Raw genomic sequence first — 21023 nt, 5'->3', positions numbered from 1 at the left:
ATAAAAATGAAAAAGAAAAAGATTTTCTTTATCAAAACGAAAATTAGTCGCTACACATATTTCCCCAAAGCGGGATATTTTCCCTCCATCCCGCCAAACCTATAGCGACGAATTTTAGTCCCTACAGGGTTCAGAAAATGAAAATTTGTGAAAAACTTGTTGCCACCAATTTTCGTTGCTACATGTTGTCTATCGCGACGACATAATTTCGTCGCTAAAGAGTTTGTCGCTAAAAGCCAGATTTCTTGTAGTGAATTACCAGATATACTAAATATCATTAACCTGTGAGAACTCATTTCTTTTACTTAATTATGACAGGTAGAAATGTTAACTTATTATTAATTAAGATCGATCTGATATATACTTGGTCTTTAACAATCAAATGGATAAAATGAAAATGGTATATATTTTGTCAAACGAGTTAAACAGTTTATTAAGAAAAAGCCTATATTGTTTCTCAGTTACGTAGTAGTTTCATAATCAAAGTTATATTAATTTTGTAAAACTAAACTTCCACGATGATATAATTTTAGAGGATAAATTATCTGACCCGGTCCTACCTCAAACAACATACTTGTGCTAAGATAATTTTTGTATTTTATATAATGTGTAGTGGCTAGTGATTGACTGGTTGTACATTTTTGACTTAGAAAATGTCCACATTGTGGTTCTTTACAGTAGTTTTCTGTAAGACTGTAACTAATCTTCTTCATTTCTGTACGTACACACTCAATTTTATTGAATATTCAGAGTCAAACCACAAGCGTGTCTAAAGTCCCCATATCTATATCTATAATGTTATATATAGGCCATCTTGGCATTGTAAACCTCACAAAAACATCTCACTTTGCCCATCAAACACTTCATCAATACCCAAAATGAAAACATTCATGTCTTTTGCAAAACAACAACTTCTTTCACCCGTCAAACACTTCATCCATGCCGACTTTCATGAACTCTTTGAAAGGATGACACTCATCGACAAGTTTCTCTTCTTGGTACGTTAATGCTGCATGCATGTAATTAAACACTTAATTAAACTTTTAATTTACTATAGCTCATTCTAAGATTATAATACTTTGGCAGATCATTCATGGTGTCGATAAATCCGGGATAGGATGGCACCGTTTTCCTGTGTTCTTAGGTCTTACTTACTTGGCCATTCGCCGGAGTCTTCATGATAAGTATAATCTGCTCAATGTTGGGAAAACTCGGGTAGGGGTTCGGTTTGATACCGATGACGTTGATTTCAGGACCGCCAATGGAAAGTTTAACGATCCTTTCAATGAAAGTGCCGGCAGTGAAGGAACTTTCATTGGCCGTAACATGCCCCCCGTTGATCAGAAAGAGAAGGTATATTAATCGATGAACTTCAAATTAACACATATTGACATATATATCACTAGCTAGTTATTTTTTACAACGTTGACTGGTTAATTAGGGTTTCTTTTAGGTTTTGATTGACAAAGAGCACAAGAAAAATATTAGTATATCCTTTTACTATTTTATTTCAAGTTAGTCTTAATAGAGACATGATAGAAAAAGCAACCACGACGTCTTTGCTTTAATTTTCAAGCTTTTTAGACACGAACTTTTCCCAAAGTTTTATTTGTAAGATGTTTAGGATGATATTTAAAAAGATTATACATGTTTTTTTTTTAAATCCTAGCACAAATCTATACATATATCCAGTGGCGGAACTAGAAAATCTTCATAGGGGTAACGTCTTAAAAGAAAAGGGTAACGAAATCGAAAAAAGGTTAAAAAAATGTCAATTTTTTCCAAAATTTACACTACCGCCGGAGCGCCAAGGGGTAGCGGAGGCTACCCCTTCTCATATGGTACATCCGCCCCTGCATATATCCTTAAATTTACGTAACATGTTTTGCAAAATAAATTAGTGATAGTTTGATAGTCATTTGGGTGATTTCCGTGTATTTATGTAAGCATTATTAGGTCTACATGAGGGGAGTATATTAGAGATCATCAATTGTCTCAACCAAACTTAATATTTAGAGCTTTGTATATCTATATATTTTAGGCTTTTTTCATACTAATTAATCCAACTTCATAATTAGAGGCTTAGAGCTTTGTATATCGATATTCTTACTAATTAATTCTAAATATAAATCTCAAGGTCAGATAAGCTTGACACACGTGATTATCTAAAATTTTAATAATCATCAAGAGAATTCTGTCCATCTTTAAATTAGATGTTTATTACTCTTGTAGATAATACAAAAGTCATATATAAACATACCGATCGATTCACTGTCATTGTTCATGATTTGTTATTCTTTCTTTCGTGTTTTCATTTGTAATGTAGTTATTGGCAGTACTAGATATTCTAACTGCCACTCCGATATATCCCATTAAAACATCACGTAAGGTCCACACCAACATTTATAAAATAAGATTAAAATTTTTTAGTCTAAATACTTTCCTTTTTATATAATATGTGACAATGACCTGACTTCCTTTCGTTAGATGGTAATAGCAATTTTATCCGACATAATTATCAATGAGATTAAAGTGAGATATGATATACACGAAACCCACTTTTTAACAAGAATTTTTTACACATAAATATCATCCAACTTTTCACTTACAAAGATTTAAATTCATTTTCTATGAGGAAAAAAAAACACCATCCTACTAGACCATTAGATCATGAGTACATATCCAGTTTATTAATCACACGTTTGTCTAATCAGTAAAAATTAAACAAGCAGGTCTCGAAGATTTCATTCTTATTATACCTTATAAATTTTATAATCATTTTTATACAAGTGTCATCCTTTGCTTGTGTTCTTGTCTAAAGCTGATATTACTATCAAATTTAAAGCAAGTAAATAACTTCTAGATAAAAATGCAACATGCAAAAAAGTTCGTTCATCTAATAGTAGTTATTCAATGCAACTCACAATAAACCTAAGAAATTTGAAATGGTAGTCGAGCTTTGAATGTAGGGTGAGACAATTGTACTAAAACGTATTTCTGTGTGCAGCTGTTGAAGCCGGATCCGATGTTGGTAGCAACAAAGCTTCTAGCACGTAAACAACTTATAGACACCGGAAAGCAGTTCAACATGATTGCTGCTTCATGGATTCAGTTCATGATTCATGATTGGATTGATCACCTTGAAGAAACAAATCAGGTTCGATTAATCAAGATATTATATAATCTCGTGACATAAGAAGGATGAACTTTTGTACTAACACATAATATGTTACCATGGATTATTATGATAACAGATTGAGCTTAGGGCGCCAGCAGAAGTAGCAAGTGAATGCCCTCTCAAATCCTTCAAGTTCTTCGAGACTAAAGAAATCGATACTGGTCTTTCTGACATTAAGAAAGGTCATCGTAACATCAGAACTCCTTGGTGGTATGATTTCTATAATTTAATTAATCATATTTTATAACCTCGCATTGTTAAAAACTCTCAAAGTTATAATAAAAGAATTGAGAAAGACAATCATTGTATATACAAATAAATAGTACGAAGTTAAGAGTGGGATATATATGATATGTACAGGGATGGGAGTGTGGTATATGGAAGCAACTCAAAGGCTGGACGTCACGTAAGAACGTTCATTGACGGAAAGCTCAAGATTGCAGATGATGGTCTCCTTCAACATGACAACGATGGATTGCCTATAGCGGGAGACGTTCGTAATAGTTGGATTGGGGTGTCAACTTTGCAAGCCCTCTTTATCCACGAGCACAATGCGGTTTGTGACGCCTTAAAGGTATATGTGTATATGATAAACATGTAGCTAGTTATTTTTAGTTTATTAGCTAGCTAGTGGCTTACAATATACTTATGTCAATCAGAAAGAATATCCTTATTTGGACGATGAAGATCTGTATCGCCACGCAAGACTAGTAACTTCTGCGGTGATCGCAAAGGTGCACACCATTGATTGGACCATTGAGCTTCTCAAAACTGACATGCTTGTTGCTGGAATGAGAGCTAACTGGTAATTACTTACTTTAAAATAAATAATTAATCTAGTCTTATGTGTTAATTACATTCATGAAATGAAGCATATTTACTAATATTTTGTTGAAATATGATATATTAAGGTATGGGCTATTGGGGAAAAGATTCAAGGACACATTTGGGCATGTTGGAGGATCTATTTTGGGAGGACTAGTAGGGCTAAAGAAACCCGAAAACCACGGGGTACCCTACTCGCTAACAGAAGAGTTTACAAGTGTTTATCGAATGCATTCTCTCTTACCTGATCAACTTGTCATAAGGGATGTTAATTCCACACCAGGACCTAACAAGTCTCCAAAGATTACCAAGGAGTATGTAAATCGCACCTAAGTTATTTTCTCTTAATTTGAATAACAATTTACTTCTTTGTATCTTCATGTAATAACCAACAAATAAGTATGCTCATAGTTATTAATTTATATTCAGGATTGACATGATCAATTTGATTGGAAAGAATGGAGAAAAGGAATTATCAAAAATTGGATTTACCACACAAATGGTATCCATGGGACATCAAGCGTGTGGGGCGCTTGAGCTATTCAACTATCCAGTCTGGCTTAGGGACATTGTGCCTCAAAACGTGGACGGGACAGATCGCCCTGACCACATTGACTTAGCATCACTCGACAGTACGATACTATTTTCTTTCACCAAAGAATGTGTACATACATGATTTATTTTGATCCTAACATATGATCATGATGCGTGCAGTTTATAGGGATAGGGAGAGGAAAGTAGCAAGATACAATGAGTTCCGTAGATCACTTTTCTTGATCCCAATTTCCAAATGGGAAGATCTAACGGAGGACAAAGAAGCTATTGCCACATTGCGTGAAGTGTACGGTGATGATGTCGAAGAGCTTGATTTGTTAGTAGGATTGATGGCTGAGAAAAAGATCAATGGGTTCGCCATTAGCGAAACCTCTTTTATAATCTTTCTAGCCATGGCCTCAAGGTATATATACAAATCACTACGATAAAGAGAATGAAAACTGTAAATTAACAAACTAATGGATCAATTATATATACCAACTAAATATATTGGGTCATGTGTGCAGGCGACTCCAAGCGGATAGATTCTTCACTAGCGATTTCAACGAAAATGTGTACACGAAAAAAGGGTTCGAATGGGTAAACACAACAGAGAGTCTGAAAGATGTGTTGGACCGACACTATCCAGAGATGAGCGATAGATGGATGAACTCAACGAGTGCTTTTTCGGTGTGGGATGCTACCCCAGAACCTCATAATCCCGTACCAATTTATTTTCGTCTCCCCAAGTGATAATGCTTTGATGGAAAAAAATATGTTACATGTTTGGTATATATGTATAGGTATTGCATCTGTTGGGGGTGCCTTATTTAATCTATTTGCTTAGTATGCGTTATTTAATTTTCTTATAGAATAAATGAATAATATATTATATGTATCTTGATTAAATAAAAGGCAATTAGATTTTTTTTTTTTAAAGGAGAATATCATAAAACCGAACGCCAAAACCCGAGAAGGGCGGCAAAACAAACAAACAAACAGAGAAAATTACATGTTATTGAAACTACACCAATTTACCCATTTGACCATCCCATCCTTAGATCTCGCGTTAAACCAAAAAAAGCCGATGGATTTTATCTCCCGAATTATATCCTCCAGCTTGACACCTTTGTTATTAAATCTGGCCTCGTTCATGGCCTTCCAAATACTCCAACAACCAATTCTAACAATACCTTGGATCAAAACTTTTTTCTTCCCTTTAAGACCGATGAATTCATGCGTTTCGAGAAGATCCTTGACCGAAAAAGCCCATATAAAAGGAATCTTGCACCATGAAGACACAATAGACCAAACTGTCGAGGATAAACTACACGAAGTGAAGAGATGTTCAGCTGTCTCGTCTGCGTCACCGCAAAGCACACAATTCTGATTCCCCATATTGATATTCCTTTTCCTTAGAGCATCCATTGAAGCCAACTTATTTAATCCAAGTCTCCATATGAAAACGTTACATTTACGAGGGAGCCATCTGCAAATACTTGGGATATAATTGCCCTGTGGAAAATAATTTCTAGTCAACATCTCTTTGACTGATCCCACGCTGAACTGATTATCAGCCGAGCCTAGCCAAAGCCAGACGTCCGCTGCTTCCTTGCTGGCCACTTCGAAAAGCAGAGAACACAAGTCGATCATTTCATCCACCTCTTGGCCTGCCTCCAAAGTTCTTTTCCACTTCCAATTATAACTAGTAATTCTATTATTGTTGCTGCACAGTCTCTCAGCCACTTTACAATCTTTATTAACCTCCAGATCAAATAAGGCAGGAAAACGATTTTTTAGAGAGCCCTCAATTAGCCAAGAATCCAACCAGAATTGAATATTCTCCCCATTGCCCATATCCCCTTTAATAAAATCTTTCATGGGCTTATTGTCAATCAAGATGTTATTCAGAACTTTGACGATACTACACCAAACTCCCCCCATGAAATTTCTAACCGGAAAACTTTCCTTGATAGCGTTCGATTTGTGAACCGACTCAATAACTTTCACCCATAGCTTATCTTTTTCCACCTTGAACCGCCAGCCCCACTTGGACAATAAAGCAATATTGATGTGTTTGAGCTTACATAGACCAGACCACCTTTTTCCAATGGGCAGGCCACCCGGTCCCAGGCTGCCCAATGAATCTTGTTATAATCATTACCTCCACCCCATAAAAAATTCCTGATTTTGGATTCAAGATCCTTAATAACTTGTACAGGGGCTTTATACAACGAAAAGAAATAATTCGGTAAACTTTCGAGCACCGATTTGATCAATGTAATTCTCCCACCCATAGAAAGCATCACCGCTTTCCATTTAGCAAGCCTGGCATCTATAGTATCATAAACCGGTTTCCAATTGGCGACCCTATTCATGTTAGAACCGACCGTCAGCCCGAGATATTTAAAAGGAAACGCCTCCGCTTGACATCCGATCAGGTTCGCCATAATATCCAACTCATCATTGCTAACTCCGATCCCAAAAAGGTTAGATTTGGAGAGATTTATTTTTAAACCAGAGCACAAATGGAAAATCCTGAGAATACGAACCACACAATCAATATTATTCCTCGACCAATCTCCCATAAGAAGAGCGTCATCCGCATAGAATAAATGAGAAATAACCGGACCATTCAAGGGGGTTTTGATACCAGCCAAAATACCTTCATTCTTAGCCTTATCAACCATGATCGATAAAGCCTCCATCACAATGATAAAAAGAAAAGGGGAGATTGGATCCCCTTGTCTAATCCCTTTTGAGCAACCAAATTCAAACGTGGGCGAGCCGTTAACTAAGACAGACGACCTCGCCGATTCCACACAACCTTTTATCCAAGCACACCATCTAGAAGGAAAACCCATACGCTCCATGATAGACAACAAAAACTTCCAATTCACATTATCATAAGCCTTCTCGAAGTCGATCTTAAGGAAAAAAAGTTTCTTCTTCATCTTCTTTCCCCAATTGAGTAACTCATTAATTATCAGAGGGCCATCCAAGATATAATTACCTTTCAAAAAGGCCGATTACGACTCCGAAATCACCGAACCGATAACCTTCTTCAATCTAGAAGCAAGGACCATCGAGATTAATTTAGTAATAATCCCAATAAGATTAATGGGTCTATAATTTTTTAAGTCCACCGGATCTTTTATCTTGGGAATGAGAGTGATAAAAGAAGCATTGCATCCATTGCTAAACTTTCCAGTCTCAAAGAAACGATCAAAAATTTTCATGAAATCTTCCTCAAACAGATGCCAAAAAACTTTTATGAACTTAAAGTTTAGTCCGTCCGGGCTAGGAGCTTTGTCGTCACCGCACTCCTTTAAATCTTCTTTTATCCTCCTCAGAAAATTGTTTCAGATCAAAGCAATCAAACACCGGCCTGTTAGCCACCTCTTCCGAAAATCTGGCTCTAAAAAATTTTAAGACTTCCAGCTTAACCACCGAAGGTTTGTTGACCCAACTCGAACCGATATTGAGACCCGGGATTCCGTTTACCACTTTCCTAGCATTGATGTGAGCATGAAAAAACTTAGAATTTTCGTCTCCGTCTAACGCCCACTTCATTCTAGATCTTTGTCTCAAATCCAAAGATTTACTTCTCTCGATTTCCATTAATAATTTTTTTTGTTTTCCAAGAAGGACCACTCTTCCTCCTCCGTTAGGTCTCTCGACTCCATAATTTTCTCCAATTCCTCCAACTCTTCCAATGCTCTACTAGACGATTCCCCTTCTTTCTTTTTCATCTCATCTCTCCAAACTTTTAACCCTTTTCTGATAGTCGCAAATTTTTGTAACAGAACGTAATCCGGCGGACCCGATACGTTGAAACCCTCCAAAGACTTCTCCACAGCTTCATTATAACCTTCTTTTTCCAGACATGAGTTAAAAACTCTAAACGGTTTAGCACCAAAATTCCTCATTTGGGAAACAAGCAGAATCGGACCGTGATCAGAGTAGCTAGCCGGAAGCGCTCTGAACGTAGCATCTGGCCATCGGTTAAAAAAATCCGAGCACACCAAGAACCTGTTGATCTTACTAAGTTTCTTTCCATTTCCTCTAATACAGGTGAACCTACTACCTTTCATGTCGTACTCTAAAAGCCCCGAGTTGAAAATGAAACTATTGAAGTTTGAAGCACAGGCATTCTTAAATCCGGAGTTCCTCCTTTCCGAAGGTTCCCTAACCGCTTTGAAATCACCACCCACGACCCACATACTAGGATGGTCTTCCATGATACTAGCGATCTCATCCCAAAGATCTTTCTTCGCTCTAACCAGTTGAGGGGCATACACATTACCAATATTCAACAAAAGGCCACTGCCTTTGAGTTTACCGACAACAACAAGAAAATTAGTGTTTTTAACTACCGAAATCGCTTCGAATAAAACAGGATCCCAAATACACATGAGACCTCCTGATAGACCAACCGAACCGACGTATTCCATTCCAAATTCCTTATTTCCCCAAAAACTATAAATATTGACCCGAGATAAATCCTCTTTTTTAGTTTCCTGGATCAACACAAAATCAATCCCATGCTCTTGTTTGAGCCCTCTGATCCAACTGAAAAAAGGCAATTAGATTAGAATATTATTAACGAGAGGAGACTTTATGAATTCATTACCAATTAAAAGACTTTTCCAAACATATAATCCGCCAATGTTATTGTCAGTCAATTAAGTTTGTCTGGGGGATTGCTGTGCATCTGGAATCCAGCTGTCTTTCGCTTGTCAAGTACGGTTAAAAATAGAAATTACCTTCAACTTTCGGGTCACAGTGGTCAGGCTCTATGCATTATTAACGTGTATGCCCCCCAGAACGTTGTGGCCAAAAAGTCTCTGTGGGATGAATTGAATCTTGTGATATCAGCTTGGGACGGTCTGTGTGTGGTTACGGGCGATTTTAATGCGGTTATGTTTCAAGAAGAAAGGAAGAACTGCTCGTTTAAACTGTCTTGTGCTACCAACTTTAATAATTTCATCTTCGAGTCAGGGCTTATTGAGTATAATATGAGAGGCTCTAAATTCACCTTCTCCTCTGCTGATGGTAGGAAACAGAGTAAGCTTGACAGATTTCTTGTTAATTCTGGTTTTTTCAATGATTGGCCTGAAGCGGATGTTGAAGCGGTTTCGTCATTTTTATCTGATCACTGTGCGATTATTTTAAAGACGAGTCTGGCCAACTTTGGCCCTAAACCGTTTCGGATTTTTGACTCCTAGTTTGACAAACCGGGTTTTTGTGACACGGTTGCTTCGGCTTTAAATAAGGATCCCGGAGTCCTCGGACCGTCGGATGTTCGCCTTATGAGAAAGCTAAGTATTATCAGATCTGACATTAAGACCTAGAGAGATGATATGCTTAAGAAAAGTTCGGAAGAAGTGTCGGCGGCATTGTCCGACCTTGAAGGTATTCAGGAAATCTTGGTTGAACGGAACCTCTCGGTTGAGGAGGAGTGGATCCTTATTGAAAGTAAGAAAATCTTAAGGGAGGAAGAAGAACGGAAAAGTAACGACCCGAGACAAAGATCAAGGATAAAATGGGCTAAGGACGGGGATGAAAACACTAGGTTCTTTCATGCTATGGTTAATTGTCGAAAGGCCTCAAACTCGATCCATGGGTTGGAAGTCAATGGTTCTTGGGTGTCGAAACCATCGCTTATAAAGAAGGAGGTTTACAGGTTCTTTAAAGAGAAATTTGTTGAAGAATGGGTTATCCGCCCTCGCCTTAATTGTGCTGCCATAAAGAGGATTTCGGCAGCGGACGCGGCATCTCTTGAAGCTTGGTTCAGTAAGGATGAAATTAAAAGTGCCGTATTTGATTGCGGTGACAACCGTGCCCCGCGTCCTAACGGTATTAGCTTCCGGCTTATCAAGCGGTTCTGGAGTCTCTTCGAAGAAGACTTTTGCAATATTATGGCAGATCTTTTTGTTAACGGGGCGATAAATATGGGTTGTGGTTCGTCATTCATAGCTATGATTCCCAAAGTTATTGACCCGATTGGTTTGAGTGACTATCGCCCGATCAGCTTGGTGGGAATCGTCAACAAGGTTATTTCGAAGATCTTGGCGTGTAGACTCAAAAGAGTGTTGGATTCGGTCATTTCGGCATCTCAGACTGCTTTCATTAGTGGTCGATTCATTCTGGATGGCCCGTTTATTATCAATGAAATTCAGAACTGGAGCCGTAAAGCTAGGAAAAAGGTTTTCTTCCTCAAGATCGACTTTCAAAAGGCGTACGACAATATAAACTGGAACTTCGTGCTGGATGTTCTTGACCAGATGGGTTTTTCTAGCAAGTGGCGTTCGTGGATTAAGGGTGTGTTGTCTTCGGCTAGGGCTTCGGTCCTGGTCAGTGGTTCCCCGACTTTTGAATTTAAATGTCACAAAGGAATGCGTCAGGGGGATCCGATATCTCCTTTCCTCTTCGTCATAGTCATGGAAGCTCTAACATGGATGATTAATAAAGCGTGTAGTCTGGGAATTGTCGAGGGAGTTTCTCTTCCGAACGGGGTCAGACCGTCTCGCACCTTTTCTATGCAGATGATGCGATTATCATGGGGGAGTGGTCCACGGAAAATATTCTAAATGTGGTTAGAATTCTGAAATGCTTTCACGTTTGTTCGGGTCTCAGGATTAATTTGGGCAAATCGAGCTTGTTGGGGGTAGGGTGCAATCTGGAGAAGTAGACGAGATGGCAGCCTTTATTGATTGTTGCCCGGGTTCGTTTCCTTTCAATTTTCTTGGGCTTTGTGTGGGTTCAAACATGAACCGCACGTCGAGCTGGAGACCGGTTATCGATGTGTTTGAGAAAAGGCTTTCTCTTTGGAAGGCTTCGACCCTTTCGGTGGGAGGTAGAGTTACATTGATCCGTTCCGTGCTTGAGAGCCTGCCCTGTTATTATTTTTCCTTGTATCGTGCTCCGGTGAAGGTGATACAGGACTTAGAAGCCTTCATCAGAAAATTTTTGTGGGGAGGTAATTCGGAGGTTAAAAAGGTTCATTGGGTCGCCTGGGATAAGGTTGCTTCGCCGGTCAGATTCGGAGGTCTTGGCCTCCAACATCTTAAAGATGTCAACACGGCCTTGTTGGCAAAATGGGGATGGAGGTTTAAAAATGAGCAAGATAGTCTGTGGGTCAAGGTCATTACCGCTATCCATTTCGGCAACTCGGAATGGGATTTTCTTCCGATTAGGAAAGCGATTGGTGGGGTGTGGAGTAGCATCGTTTCGGTCCTTAAGCGACCGTTGTTCGAGAACGTCCTGATGCGGAGTCTTCTTAAAGGTGTGGTGAATAGGGGAGATAGAATATTATTTTGGTTAGATCCGTGGCTCTTCGACGTCCCGCTTAAAGATAAATTTCCGGCTCTTTTTTCTCTTGAGGTTGTGAAATCTTGTAGTGTGAGAGATCGGTTGGAAGGGGATGGCCTTTGGCTCTGGAAACACGACCCGGATTCTCCCGAAGAGACGGCGGAATGGCTTTCGCTAAGGGCAGCGGTGGTGTCGGTTAACCTCTCTTATGGTTCGGACATGTGGGAATGGTTGGGTAATGGAGCAAAGGGGTTTTCGGTAGCGGTAGTGAAACACCTCATTGTGTCGAATCGTGATTTCAGCAGCAGATTTGAACAGCGAATGCGTTGAGGAGATCAGCCCTAATTGAAGACCCGATACTCTCAACCAAGAACTTCTATATATAACACCAACCGCGGAACAGGAGCATGCGTTACACACGTCATCTTGTTGAGGGAACAAAAGAATTCTATGACCATCTTGACTTAAGACAGAATGATTTCTTTCAAGATCAATATAGGGTACCATTTGTGACCAGTGAACAACTGCTTTAAAAGGCCGTAAATCATCAATAAGAAAGGAGTTACATCATAACTAAATACCGAACCCGGACCACAAAACCATGCTCTCGTTGAGCGAGGGCCTGCACTCACTCCGCTCTCCTCCCCCTTAGTATATAGAGCTGTTGTTTTTTTGTTTTTCTCGGTGTTAAGTCGGGGAGTGCGGACTTGTCAGCTAACATAGGCAGTAAAAGAGCAGCAACAAAGCAAGCCATGGGAGGGGGGCCATAGCGATAACTTGGCCAGCAAAGAGCAACTCGAAAGTACTTGACTTCTGTCCCAGTACTGAAAGTCGTGACTTCAGGAGTGGATTTCGGAAAGAAAGACTTCGTTTACTTCCTGCAAATTCTTATGTAAGAACTAGTAGAAAGAAAGGAATTTTGAACTAAATAAGGCAGCATTGATAGACCGTTGAATGAGAATGCTTGAGTGGGAATCGTCTTAGCAACTGGCTATAGACATGACTAAAAGCCGCCGGGAGAGGAGAGACAATCTTTCATGAGAGAGGGACGAGCGAGTGAGAGATTGGGAAAAAAAGAGGTAGGCCTTCTGAGCGGTCATTTAGGGGCCTTGTTAGCGAGCCATCATTCTTCCCTAAGCTGCCAGAGTCCGATCGAATAGAGGAATCATCGCTCATAGATGTGAATTGAGAAAGCAAGCCCTAATTCTTTTTCATCTCCTCGGGCAAGACCAATTATAAATGGGTTCCAAAAAAAATGCAACATCTTCGCTTGGCGTGCGGACTTGAATCGAATCCCAATGGTTGAGGCGCTAGAAAAAAGGGGTATGGTGGTGATCGACGACGGATGTAACTTTTGCAACGAAGACCTGGATTCGGTTTCTCATATTTTCACTGCTTGCCCGTTAGCCTTGGGTGTTTGGGAGAAGATTAGCTTTTGATGCAATATTCCTAAGTTCTTCATCTTTTCTTTCAGAGATTTAATCGAAATTCACAAAATGGGGAGTAGAAGGACGGCGGAACGTAATGCTATTCACGGTATAGTTATTGTCATGTGTCGGGTTTTGTGGAAGGCTAAAAATAATTTGAGATTTAACGGTAAAAAGAGTAGTGTTGAAGAGGTGTTTAGCGAAGTCATGATAGTTAGTTTCTTTTGGTACAAGTATAGAGCCAAGAAAGGTAATTATGATTGGGGAGATTGGTGTAAATTTGTGAATATGTAAGTTTTGTTTTGTTCGGTTGTCCCGGTTTGCGGGTTCGATGTTGTTTAATGAAGTTCACCTTTCAAAAAAAAAAGTCAATTAAGTTTGTCGACGAAAGTATGTTTTGAACCGTGAAATTAAAATGTATTAAAGCTAAATGATTTTGTTACATATGGCATCAATTTTGATATTTGTTGCAAATGTGTATTTTTTGTTAGGAGGGATTATATATAAATATTCAAATATGGTATTTTTTAAAGATAAACTTGTAAGAATCTACAGAAAACAATGTACTAGGAAACACTAACTCAAAATCAAAACTAAGACAATCTATATATATATAAATGAGATGTGATTTGGGCTAGGTAGCATTGGATTTGGGACTTTTTTGCTGATGTGGCAACTTATATTTTTGAGTTTAGGAGGGAATTCTCAAATGCCTTCATCATTCACGATTTTAACAAAAAAGTGGCGGGATCCGGCTGTGATTCGGGTCACCCAATATTAAAAAACGGATCCTATATATCATCTTTACCAGACCACCATATCTCATAACCTCACTTTTCACAAACCCTACATACCATTTCCTAAATCTGCTTCTTCGTTTTTCAGAGATTCATCGTCCTTAGGTATGTTATTATGCCATTCCTTCTTTGTTTTCGTATTGTTAATCTAATACATCTTTGATTTTTTTCGATTTCATCAACTATCTTACATATTCAGATGAGATTCATAAGGACGACAATGTTTTGATGCTTTCTTCATCTTCATGTAAATGCTATTTGTTTCATGTTTCCAGATTTGAAGAGATCGATTTGTTTGCTGTTTAATAATGATTTACGATGTGTTTTGTCATATCTAGGGTTTGCTTGTGGTCTTTCGTATCTGTCAAAACCCTAATCGACCAGAGAAATCGTCAAAAGTTCTTCACAATATGGTTAGTTTCTTCTCTCAATTTTGTTATTCAATCATCTTTCATCCACATTCAATTTTACAAACCCTAAAGCTCATCTACGGTTTCATATGTAATTAGATCTTATACTGTTTATGTATGTTATTAGATCTTATAGGAACTTTTTTTTTTGTTCAAAACCCATTCGGCAGATCTTAATCATTTTCGTTGTTATTTGTTTGTAGATCGTTCCACATAATTTGCAGGTATGTAATTTATATTAGATTGTTATTTATTGTAAATGTTTAATGTGAATTTTTGATGATTTTTATGTTTTTTTTTTGTTGATCGAACCTGTTTTATATAAGTTTAATCAACAATCTATAAAAATTTGTTCTTCATCTCCTTCTCCACAAATGCTTATTGTTTGATTTTTCTTTTTTCTCGTTGTTTGTTGACGATGATTTTGCATTATCCGATTCCAATCATATGAAATGATATTTTGTTGATGTTTTGATTTTGTTCTCATGTTACTCATATTTTTATTTACAGTCTTTTAGTTTGTTGTTGATGATGATATGTTTTGATTGTGTCCGATGTTTTTTGATTGTGTTGATGAAGATTTACAGTGGTCTGATATTTTTCATCCGGTGTAATGTTTTTGTCTTCGGAATATTGATTTTGTTTCTAAAAAATAAATATTTTTTATTTTTTTTAAACCGTTTCTTTTTATTTTTGGATTTGGAAGTTTCTCAATTGATTAAATTATCTTTTAAAGCTTATTGATTGTTGATTTAGGAATATTGATTGTTTTTCTATAAATATTTTACCGTTTTATTTTTTTAAAAACCTTCATATATATATTTTCAGATATGCATCCCTTGCACAACAGTCCTTCATTTTTAAAGCTTATTGATGAAGATGACCCGATATTTTTGGTACGTTTATGTGTATTCTAATTACTAATCATATTTTAAGTAAACTGATATTTATCTTTTTTTTATTTTGTTTTAAACTTATAGCAAATAAATGGTGATTTCTATTTAGTATGATAATTTATGGCATTGGATGTTAGTGATGTAATTTTCAGAATTCAAATTTTAAATTTTAAATTTTGAGGTTTCTATTTTAAATTTTAAATTTAAAATTTTGAGCAATTTTAAATTTCGTTAGTGATTTATTTTTAGTATGATAATTTTGCGGAATTAAGGTTTCTGTTTCTATAAATAAATGGTGTTACGTTTTTTGAAACCTCAAATTTAAAATTTTAAGGTTTCTATTTATATTTCCGGAATTTAAATTTTAAATTTAAAATTTTGAGCAATTTTAAATTTCGTTAGTGATTTATTTTTAGTATGATTATTTTCCGGAATTAGGGTTTCTATTTCTATTTCCAGAATTCAAATTTTAAATTTTAAATTTTGAGCAATTTTAAATTTCGTTAATGTTTTTTTTTTTTTTGAAACCTCAAATTTAAATTTTAGTGATTTATTTTTAGTATGATAATTTTTCCGGAATTAAGGTTTCTATTTAAATTTTAAATTTAAAAGTTTTCCATTAATGTGTTTCATTTTTAAATTTCGAATCTGTAAATTGAATTTAAATTTGAAAGGTTAGACTTTCCTAATAAGTTTGCTTGATTTACGGGATTGGATATTAGTGATTTGATTTTCAGATTTTAAATTTTAAATTTTGAAGTCAATCATTATTATAAATTTAAATTTTGAAGTAAACCATTATTGTGTTTGATTTTAAATTTTGTATGCTTTGAAATCTTGATGTTTTTTTATGAGATGCTTTGACTATATTATTTGTAATTTTAGGGATGCTTCGAGTCTTTGACTATTGTTTTTGTATTCGAGTTGCATATCTCACAAACTTTTTGTGTTTTGTAATTTTAGGTGAAGAGCTTCTTTCAGACTCCTTCCCCTACAAGGAACTATTGAATAGGTTCCTATGAGAAGTTGAAGAAAAGGTATATCTTGCACTGTTTTGTGAGTTATAACTTTTTGTATTTTAGTTATAATTTTTGTATTTAATTAGTTTTTAATTCTTTAAAGATGTCTTTAATTTCTTTTTAAATCTGTTTTTGTTTCTATAAATAGGTAAATGTTGTTAAAGATGATTTTTGTATTCGAAATTATGATTCGGTTTCTGTAAATAGACTTTGTTTCTATAAATAGATTACCGTTATATTTTTTTAAACAATGGTTACTTCCTTTGCAGTTATGGATAATGAAAACAACGCTCCTTCGTTATTAAAGTCGATTGAGGACTATGATCCTATATTTTTCGAATTGTTCGTCGACCAAAAAACAGGTTAGTTCAGTTTTGTTGGTGTTGTTTGTTTTTTTATATGTATAGTCTTTCTTTTTTATTTTTGTCTTTAGGTGTTAATTTGAAATTTTATGTGATTATCTTTTGAAGTTCTTATGGTTTGTTTTGTGAGTTATAATTTTTTGTATTTAGTTATGATTTTTGTACTTAGTTAATTGTTAATTCTTTAAAGATGTCTTTAATTTCTTTTTAAAGTTGTTTTTGTTTCTATAAATAGATTAGTGTTGTTAAAGATGATTTTTGTATTCGAAATTATGATTCGGTTTATGTAAATAGACTTTGTTTCTATAAATAGATTACCGTTATATTTTTTTTTAAAATAGTGGTTACTTCCATTGCAGTTATGGATCATGAAAACAACGCTCATTCGTGTTAAAGTTGATTGGGGACTATGATCCTATATTTTTGGTATGTTTCTTAAGTTTTCAGTTTTATGCACACAATAAGTTATTGCAACTTATATTTTTTTTGTTTCGATTGATAGGAAATACCATATGATTTTGCAACCTTATTGTGGGGAGAACAACTTTCATATGTCAATGTCTTAAAATTATTGATGATGATTTATCGTGAGTCATTGAGTTATAATTTTTGTATTTAGTTAGTTGTTAATTCTTTAAAGTTGCCTTTGATTTCAATTTTAAAGTTGTTTTTGTTTCTATAAACAGATTACTGTTGTTAAAGATTATTTTTGTATTCGGAATTATGATTCGGTTTCTGTAAATAGACTTTGTTTCTATAAATATATTACCATTATATATTTTTTAAAACAATGGTTACTTCCTTTGCAGTTATGGATCCTAAAAACAACTCTCATTCGTTGTTAAAGTTGATTGAGGAATATGATCCTATATTTTTTGTATGTTTCCTTAGTGATTTGATTTTTAAATTTTAAATTTTGAAATCAATCATTATTTTAAATTTAAATTTGAAAGTTTTCCATTAATGTGTTTGATTTTAAATTTCGAATCTGTAAATTGAATTTAAATTTGAAAGGTTAGACTTTCTTAATAAGTTTGTTTGTTTTACGGGATTGGATATTAGTGATTTGATTTTCAGATTTTAAATTTTAAATTTTGAAGTCAATCATTATTTTAAATTTAAATTTTGAAGTAAACCATTATTGTGTTTGATTTTAAATTTTGAATGCTTTGAAATCCTGATGTTTTTTATGAGATGCTTTGACTATATTATTTGTAATTTTAGGGATATGCTTTTATTTTGATTCATTAGGTGTTTATTTTGGATGGTCCGAAGTTTTTGGCTGCAACTATGTTGGACAGAGATATGCTTGCTATTGCTATAAATTGGTACCATGTCGGTTGGTTTTGCTTGGTAAGGTTAGACTTTCCTAATAAGTTTGCTTGATTTACGGGATTAGATATTAGTGATTTGATTTTCAGATTTTAAATTTTAAATTTTGAAGTTAATCATTATTCTAAATTTAAATTTTGAAATAAACCATTATTGTGTTTGATTTTAAATTTTCAATTTCGAAGTCAATTATTATGTTAAATTTAAATTTGAAAGTTTGCCATTAATGTGTTTGATTTTAAATTTCGAATCTGTAAATTGAATTTAAATTTGAAAAGTTAGTCTTTCCTAATAAGTTTGCTTGATTTACGGGATTGGATATTAGTATACTTTGTTTATTGGGTTTTAACTAATAATTTGATTGACTCGGTTGTTAGATTTGTGACGATGCGTCAGACAAACCACATTGGGAAAATATACAGCCTTGAGCCTTGGTAAGTTAACACATTAGTTAAGGTTATGATGTTTTTTCATGGCACCGACACATTATTGAGTAGTAGCGCATTAGGTTAGTGATATTAAAATTTGTGCCTTGAGAAATTTTGTATATTGATTGATGTTTGAAATTGATTGTGAGGTCTTTGATTGTGCATTGTATTGCTGATTGATGTATGAGATTTTGTTGATTGGCATAAGGTATTAGATAAGATGTGTTTGAAGTTGTGAAGATGAATAAGTGAGACATGTGTAGCAGATATTATTGAGTGCACAACACATTAGTCAGGGTTTTGAATTATTGCTACAGGTTAGTGATGTTAGAGATTGTGTTATGAGAAATGTGTAGATTGAATTATGTCTGTGTTTGATTGTGACACCTTTGATTGTGCATGAAATTGCTGGTTATATGAGATTTTGTTGATTGTAGACAAATAAGTTTGAACAGAACTTATTAGATTTGAAAGTTTGCCATTAATGTGTTTGATTTTAAATTTCGAAACTGTAAATTGAATTTAAATTTGAAAGGTTAGACTTTCCTAATAAGTTTGCTTGATTTACGGGATTGGATATTAGTGATTTGATTTTCAGATTTTAAATTTTAAATTTTGAAGTCAATCATTATTTTAAATTTAAATTTTGAAGTAATGGCAATCTGAGTCTATTTTTTTCGTGATTAATATCCGCTTGAGTAACCCAATCTGAGTCTGATTTTTTTCGTTAACGATTCTGGTAAACTTTCCCGATTTGGGTTTTCTGCAAGGCTAATCATCTAAATTAATTTGTTATTTTTATGGTTTACCATTGCATAAGTTAGTATAATTTGTTGACAAAGTTTTGTTTTGTGGGATAGTAGTCATAAATTGAGTAATATTCAAGGTTTATGTGTTTTTATTTTGATTCATTAAATAAGATGTGTTTGAGTAATATTCAATGTTTATGTATATATGAGATTTTGTTGATTGGCATAAGGTGTTAGATAAGATGTATTTGAAGTTGTGAAGATGAATAAGTGAGACATGTGTAGCAGATATTAGTGAGTGCACAACACATTAGTTAGGGTTTTGAATTATTGCTACAGGTTAGTGATGTTAGAGATTGTGTTTTGAGAAATGTGTAGATTGAATTATGTTTGTGTTTGATTGTGACACCTTTGATTGTGCATGAAATTGCTGGTTATATGAGATTTTGTTGATTTTAGACAAATAAGTTTGAACAATTAGATTCACATTTAAGTATAAAAAATGAGAGGTTGTTATAATCTGAATTATATTCTGAACGAAAAACTGAAAGGAAAAGGAAAAAAAAGAATAATTTAACACAGAGAAAAGAGGATAGAGAGAGAGAGAGTTGCCACATTTTTAAAACAAAAAATATAAGGTAACCATGCTTCTAAAATCTACTATACTTTTGAATAATATTTTGTGAAAAATGGACTATATTGGGTAGGTAGTCAAACATGGTTTTTAGGGTCAAAACGGCTGTGTTGGGTTGACTCGGGACACTTTTATGAAAAACTTGATGTTTCTGACCTTAATAAACCATTTTTGTAGATGACCAATGTATATCTCTATTTGAGGAATTCTCCAAAGATCCAGAGCCGATTGTTTCATAGAGCTGTGAAGTTGCGTTAAACATATTGGATTTTGAACGATCCGACAAACCATTCGAGGTACTTGGAAGATTAAGTCTCTTATCTGGGTGGTTGTTACAGGTTTAGGATGTTAAATGATTTTGGATGTACTCTGCGATGTCGATGATGCAGAGATGTTGGTGAAGCTCAGGTTAACAACTTCATGTGTATATTTTAATGAATAAAGTTTTTGTTGTTTATATTTTCTAATTTAAACTTTTAATTAACTTCTAAATTTAATTAAATGAGTTTGTTTTGCAGGTTCGAACAACTTCATGTGTATATTTTATTATAAAAAATAAAAGTTTTTTTTTTGTTTCATGGGTCGTTCAGAGAGGCAAGTTTCTGCCTCCGGTTCTTGCCCGAAGTTTCTGACCTTACTCGCAACCCATTGACTACAACTTTCAATTCAAAACAATTATAAAAAAAATTACGTTTGAAAACATGTATTTTTATTTTATTTAATGACATAACTCGATTAATATAAAGTAAATTTTTCTACCCGCGAAGTTCGCGGGTGATAACCTAGTAACAAGATAAATCCATTAGCCACTCTATAATTAAAATACGTCAAAGGAAAGAGTCAATTTCAAATTTTGTACTTTTATCTCTATAGTGAATTTCAGGCGGTGTCATTTATCTTTCAAATTGATAAGTCTTATACTTAATGTTTTAAAATCTTGCACGCTATCTCCTTTAGCCCTAATCCAGTTAGATTTTTCTGTTAAATCTGGTTATATGACTTGCACACGAAGGTATTATTATCATTTCATTTTTCAGAGACTAGTTATGTAAATAAATTAAATACCTAACCACTAAAAAAATAAAAATAAAAAATTAGATATATCTCTCACCTCGCTC

General features: G+C 34.9%; 2 protein-coding genes and 2 long non-coding RNA genes across 7 annotated transcripts; 3 read left to right on the top strand and 1 right to left on the bottom strand.

The window, feature by feature from the left end:
* Nucleotides 1–818: 818 nt before the first annotated feature.
* LOC110904034 (alpha-dioxygenase 1) lies at nucleotides 819–5435 on the top strand. Of its 2 annotated transcripts, none has more exons than XM_022149844.2 (10): nucleotides 819–998; nucleotides 1087–1353; nucleotides 3008–3157; nucleotides 3255–3385; nucleotides 3539–3752; nucleotides 3838–3983; nucleotides 4090–4317; nucleotides 4433–4635; nucleotides 4718–4961; nucleotides 5065–5435. In XM_022149844.2, the coding sequence occupies exons 1-10, from the start codon at nucleotides 879–881 to the stop codon at nucleotides 5288–5290; spliced, it is 1929 nt and encodes a 642-aa protein (XP_022005536.1). In that variant the 5' UTR covers nucleotides 819–878; the 3' UTR covers nucleotides 5291–5435. The 2 variants fall into 2 exon arrangements, with proteins under 2 accessions (XP_022005536.1, XP_022005535.1); XM_022149843.2 differs by having other exon boundaries at nucleotides 3255–3388.
* A 2722-nt stretch (nucleotides 5436–8157) lies between these two features.
* LOC110907487 lies at nucleotides 8158–8991 on the bottom strand. The gene has a single exon (XM_022152466.1). It carries the CDS (start codon nucleotides 8989–8991, stop codon nucleotides 8158–8160), a length of 834 nt encoding a protein of 277 aa, XP_022008158.1.
* A 4954-nt stretch (nucleotides 8992–13945) lies between these two features.
* Nucleotides 13946–16387, top strand: LOC110905996. Of its 3 annotated transcripts, none has more exons than XR_004879512.1 (5): nucleotides 13946–14180; nucleotides 14275–14488; nucleotides 14689–14709; nucleotides 15314–15381; nucleotides 16345–16387. It is a non-coding gene; the product is annotated as an uncharacterized LOC110905996 (long non-coding RNA). The 3 variants fall into 3 exon arrangements; XR_004879511.1 differs by having other exon boundaries at nucleotides 13946–14322; nucleotides 14414–14488; XR_004879510.1 differs by having other exon boundaries at nucleotides 13946–14488.
* A 2110-nt stretch (nucleotides 16388–18497) lies between these two features.
* LOC110905997 lies at nucleotides 18498–20605 on the top strand. The gene is made up of 2 exons (XR_004879509.1): nucleotides 18498–18528; nucleotides 20083–20605. It is a non-coding gene; the product is annotated as an uncharacterized LOC110905997 (long non-coding RNA).
* Nucleotides 20606–21023: the final 418 nt, after the last annotated feature.

This window comes from Helianthus annuus, chromosome 14 (genome assembly GCF_002127325.2).
Source record: "Helianthus annuus cultivar XRQ/B chromosome 14, HanXRQr2.0-SUNRISE, whole genome shotgun sequence".
Taxonomy (NCBI): Eukaryota; Viridiplantae; Streptophyta; class Magnoliopsida; order Asterales; family Asteraceae; genus Helianthus; species Helianthus annuus.
The sequence above is the reverse complement of the archived record's forward strand: the minus strand, read 5'-3'. Positions and strand labels throughout refer to the sequence as shown.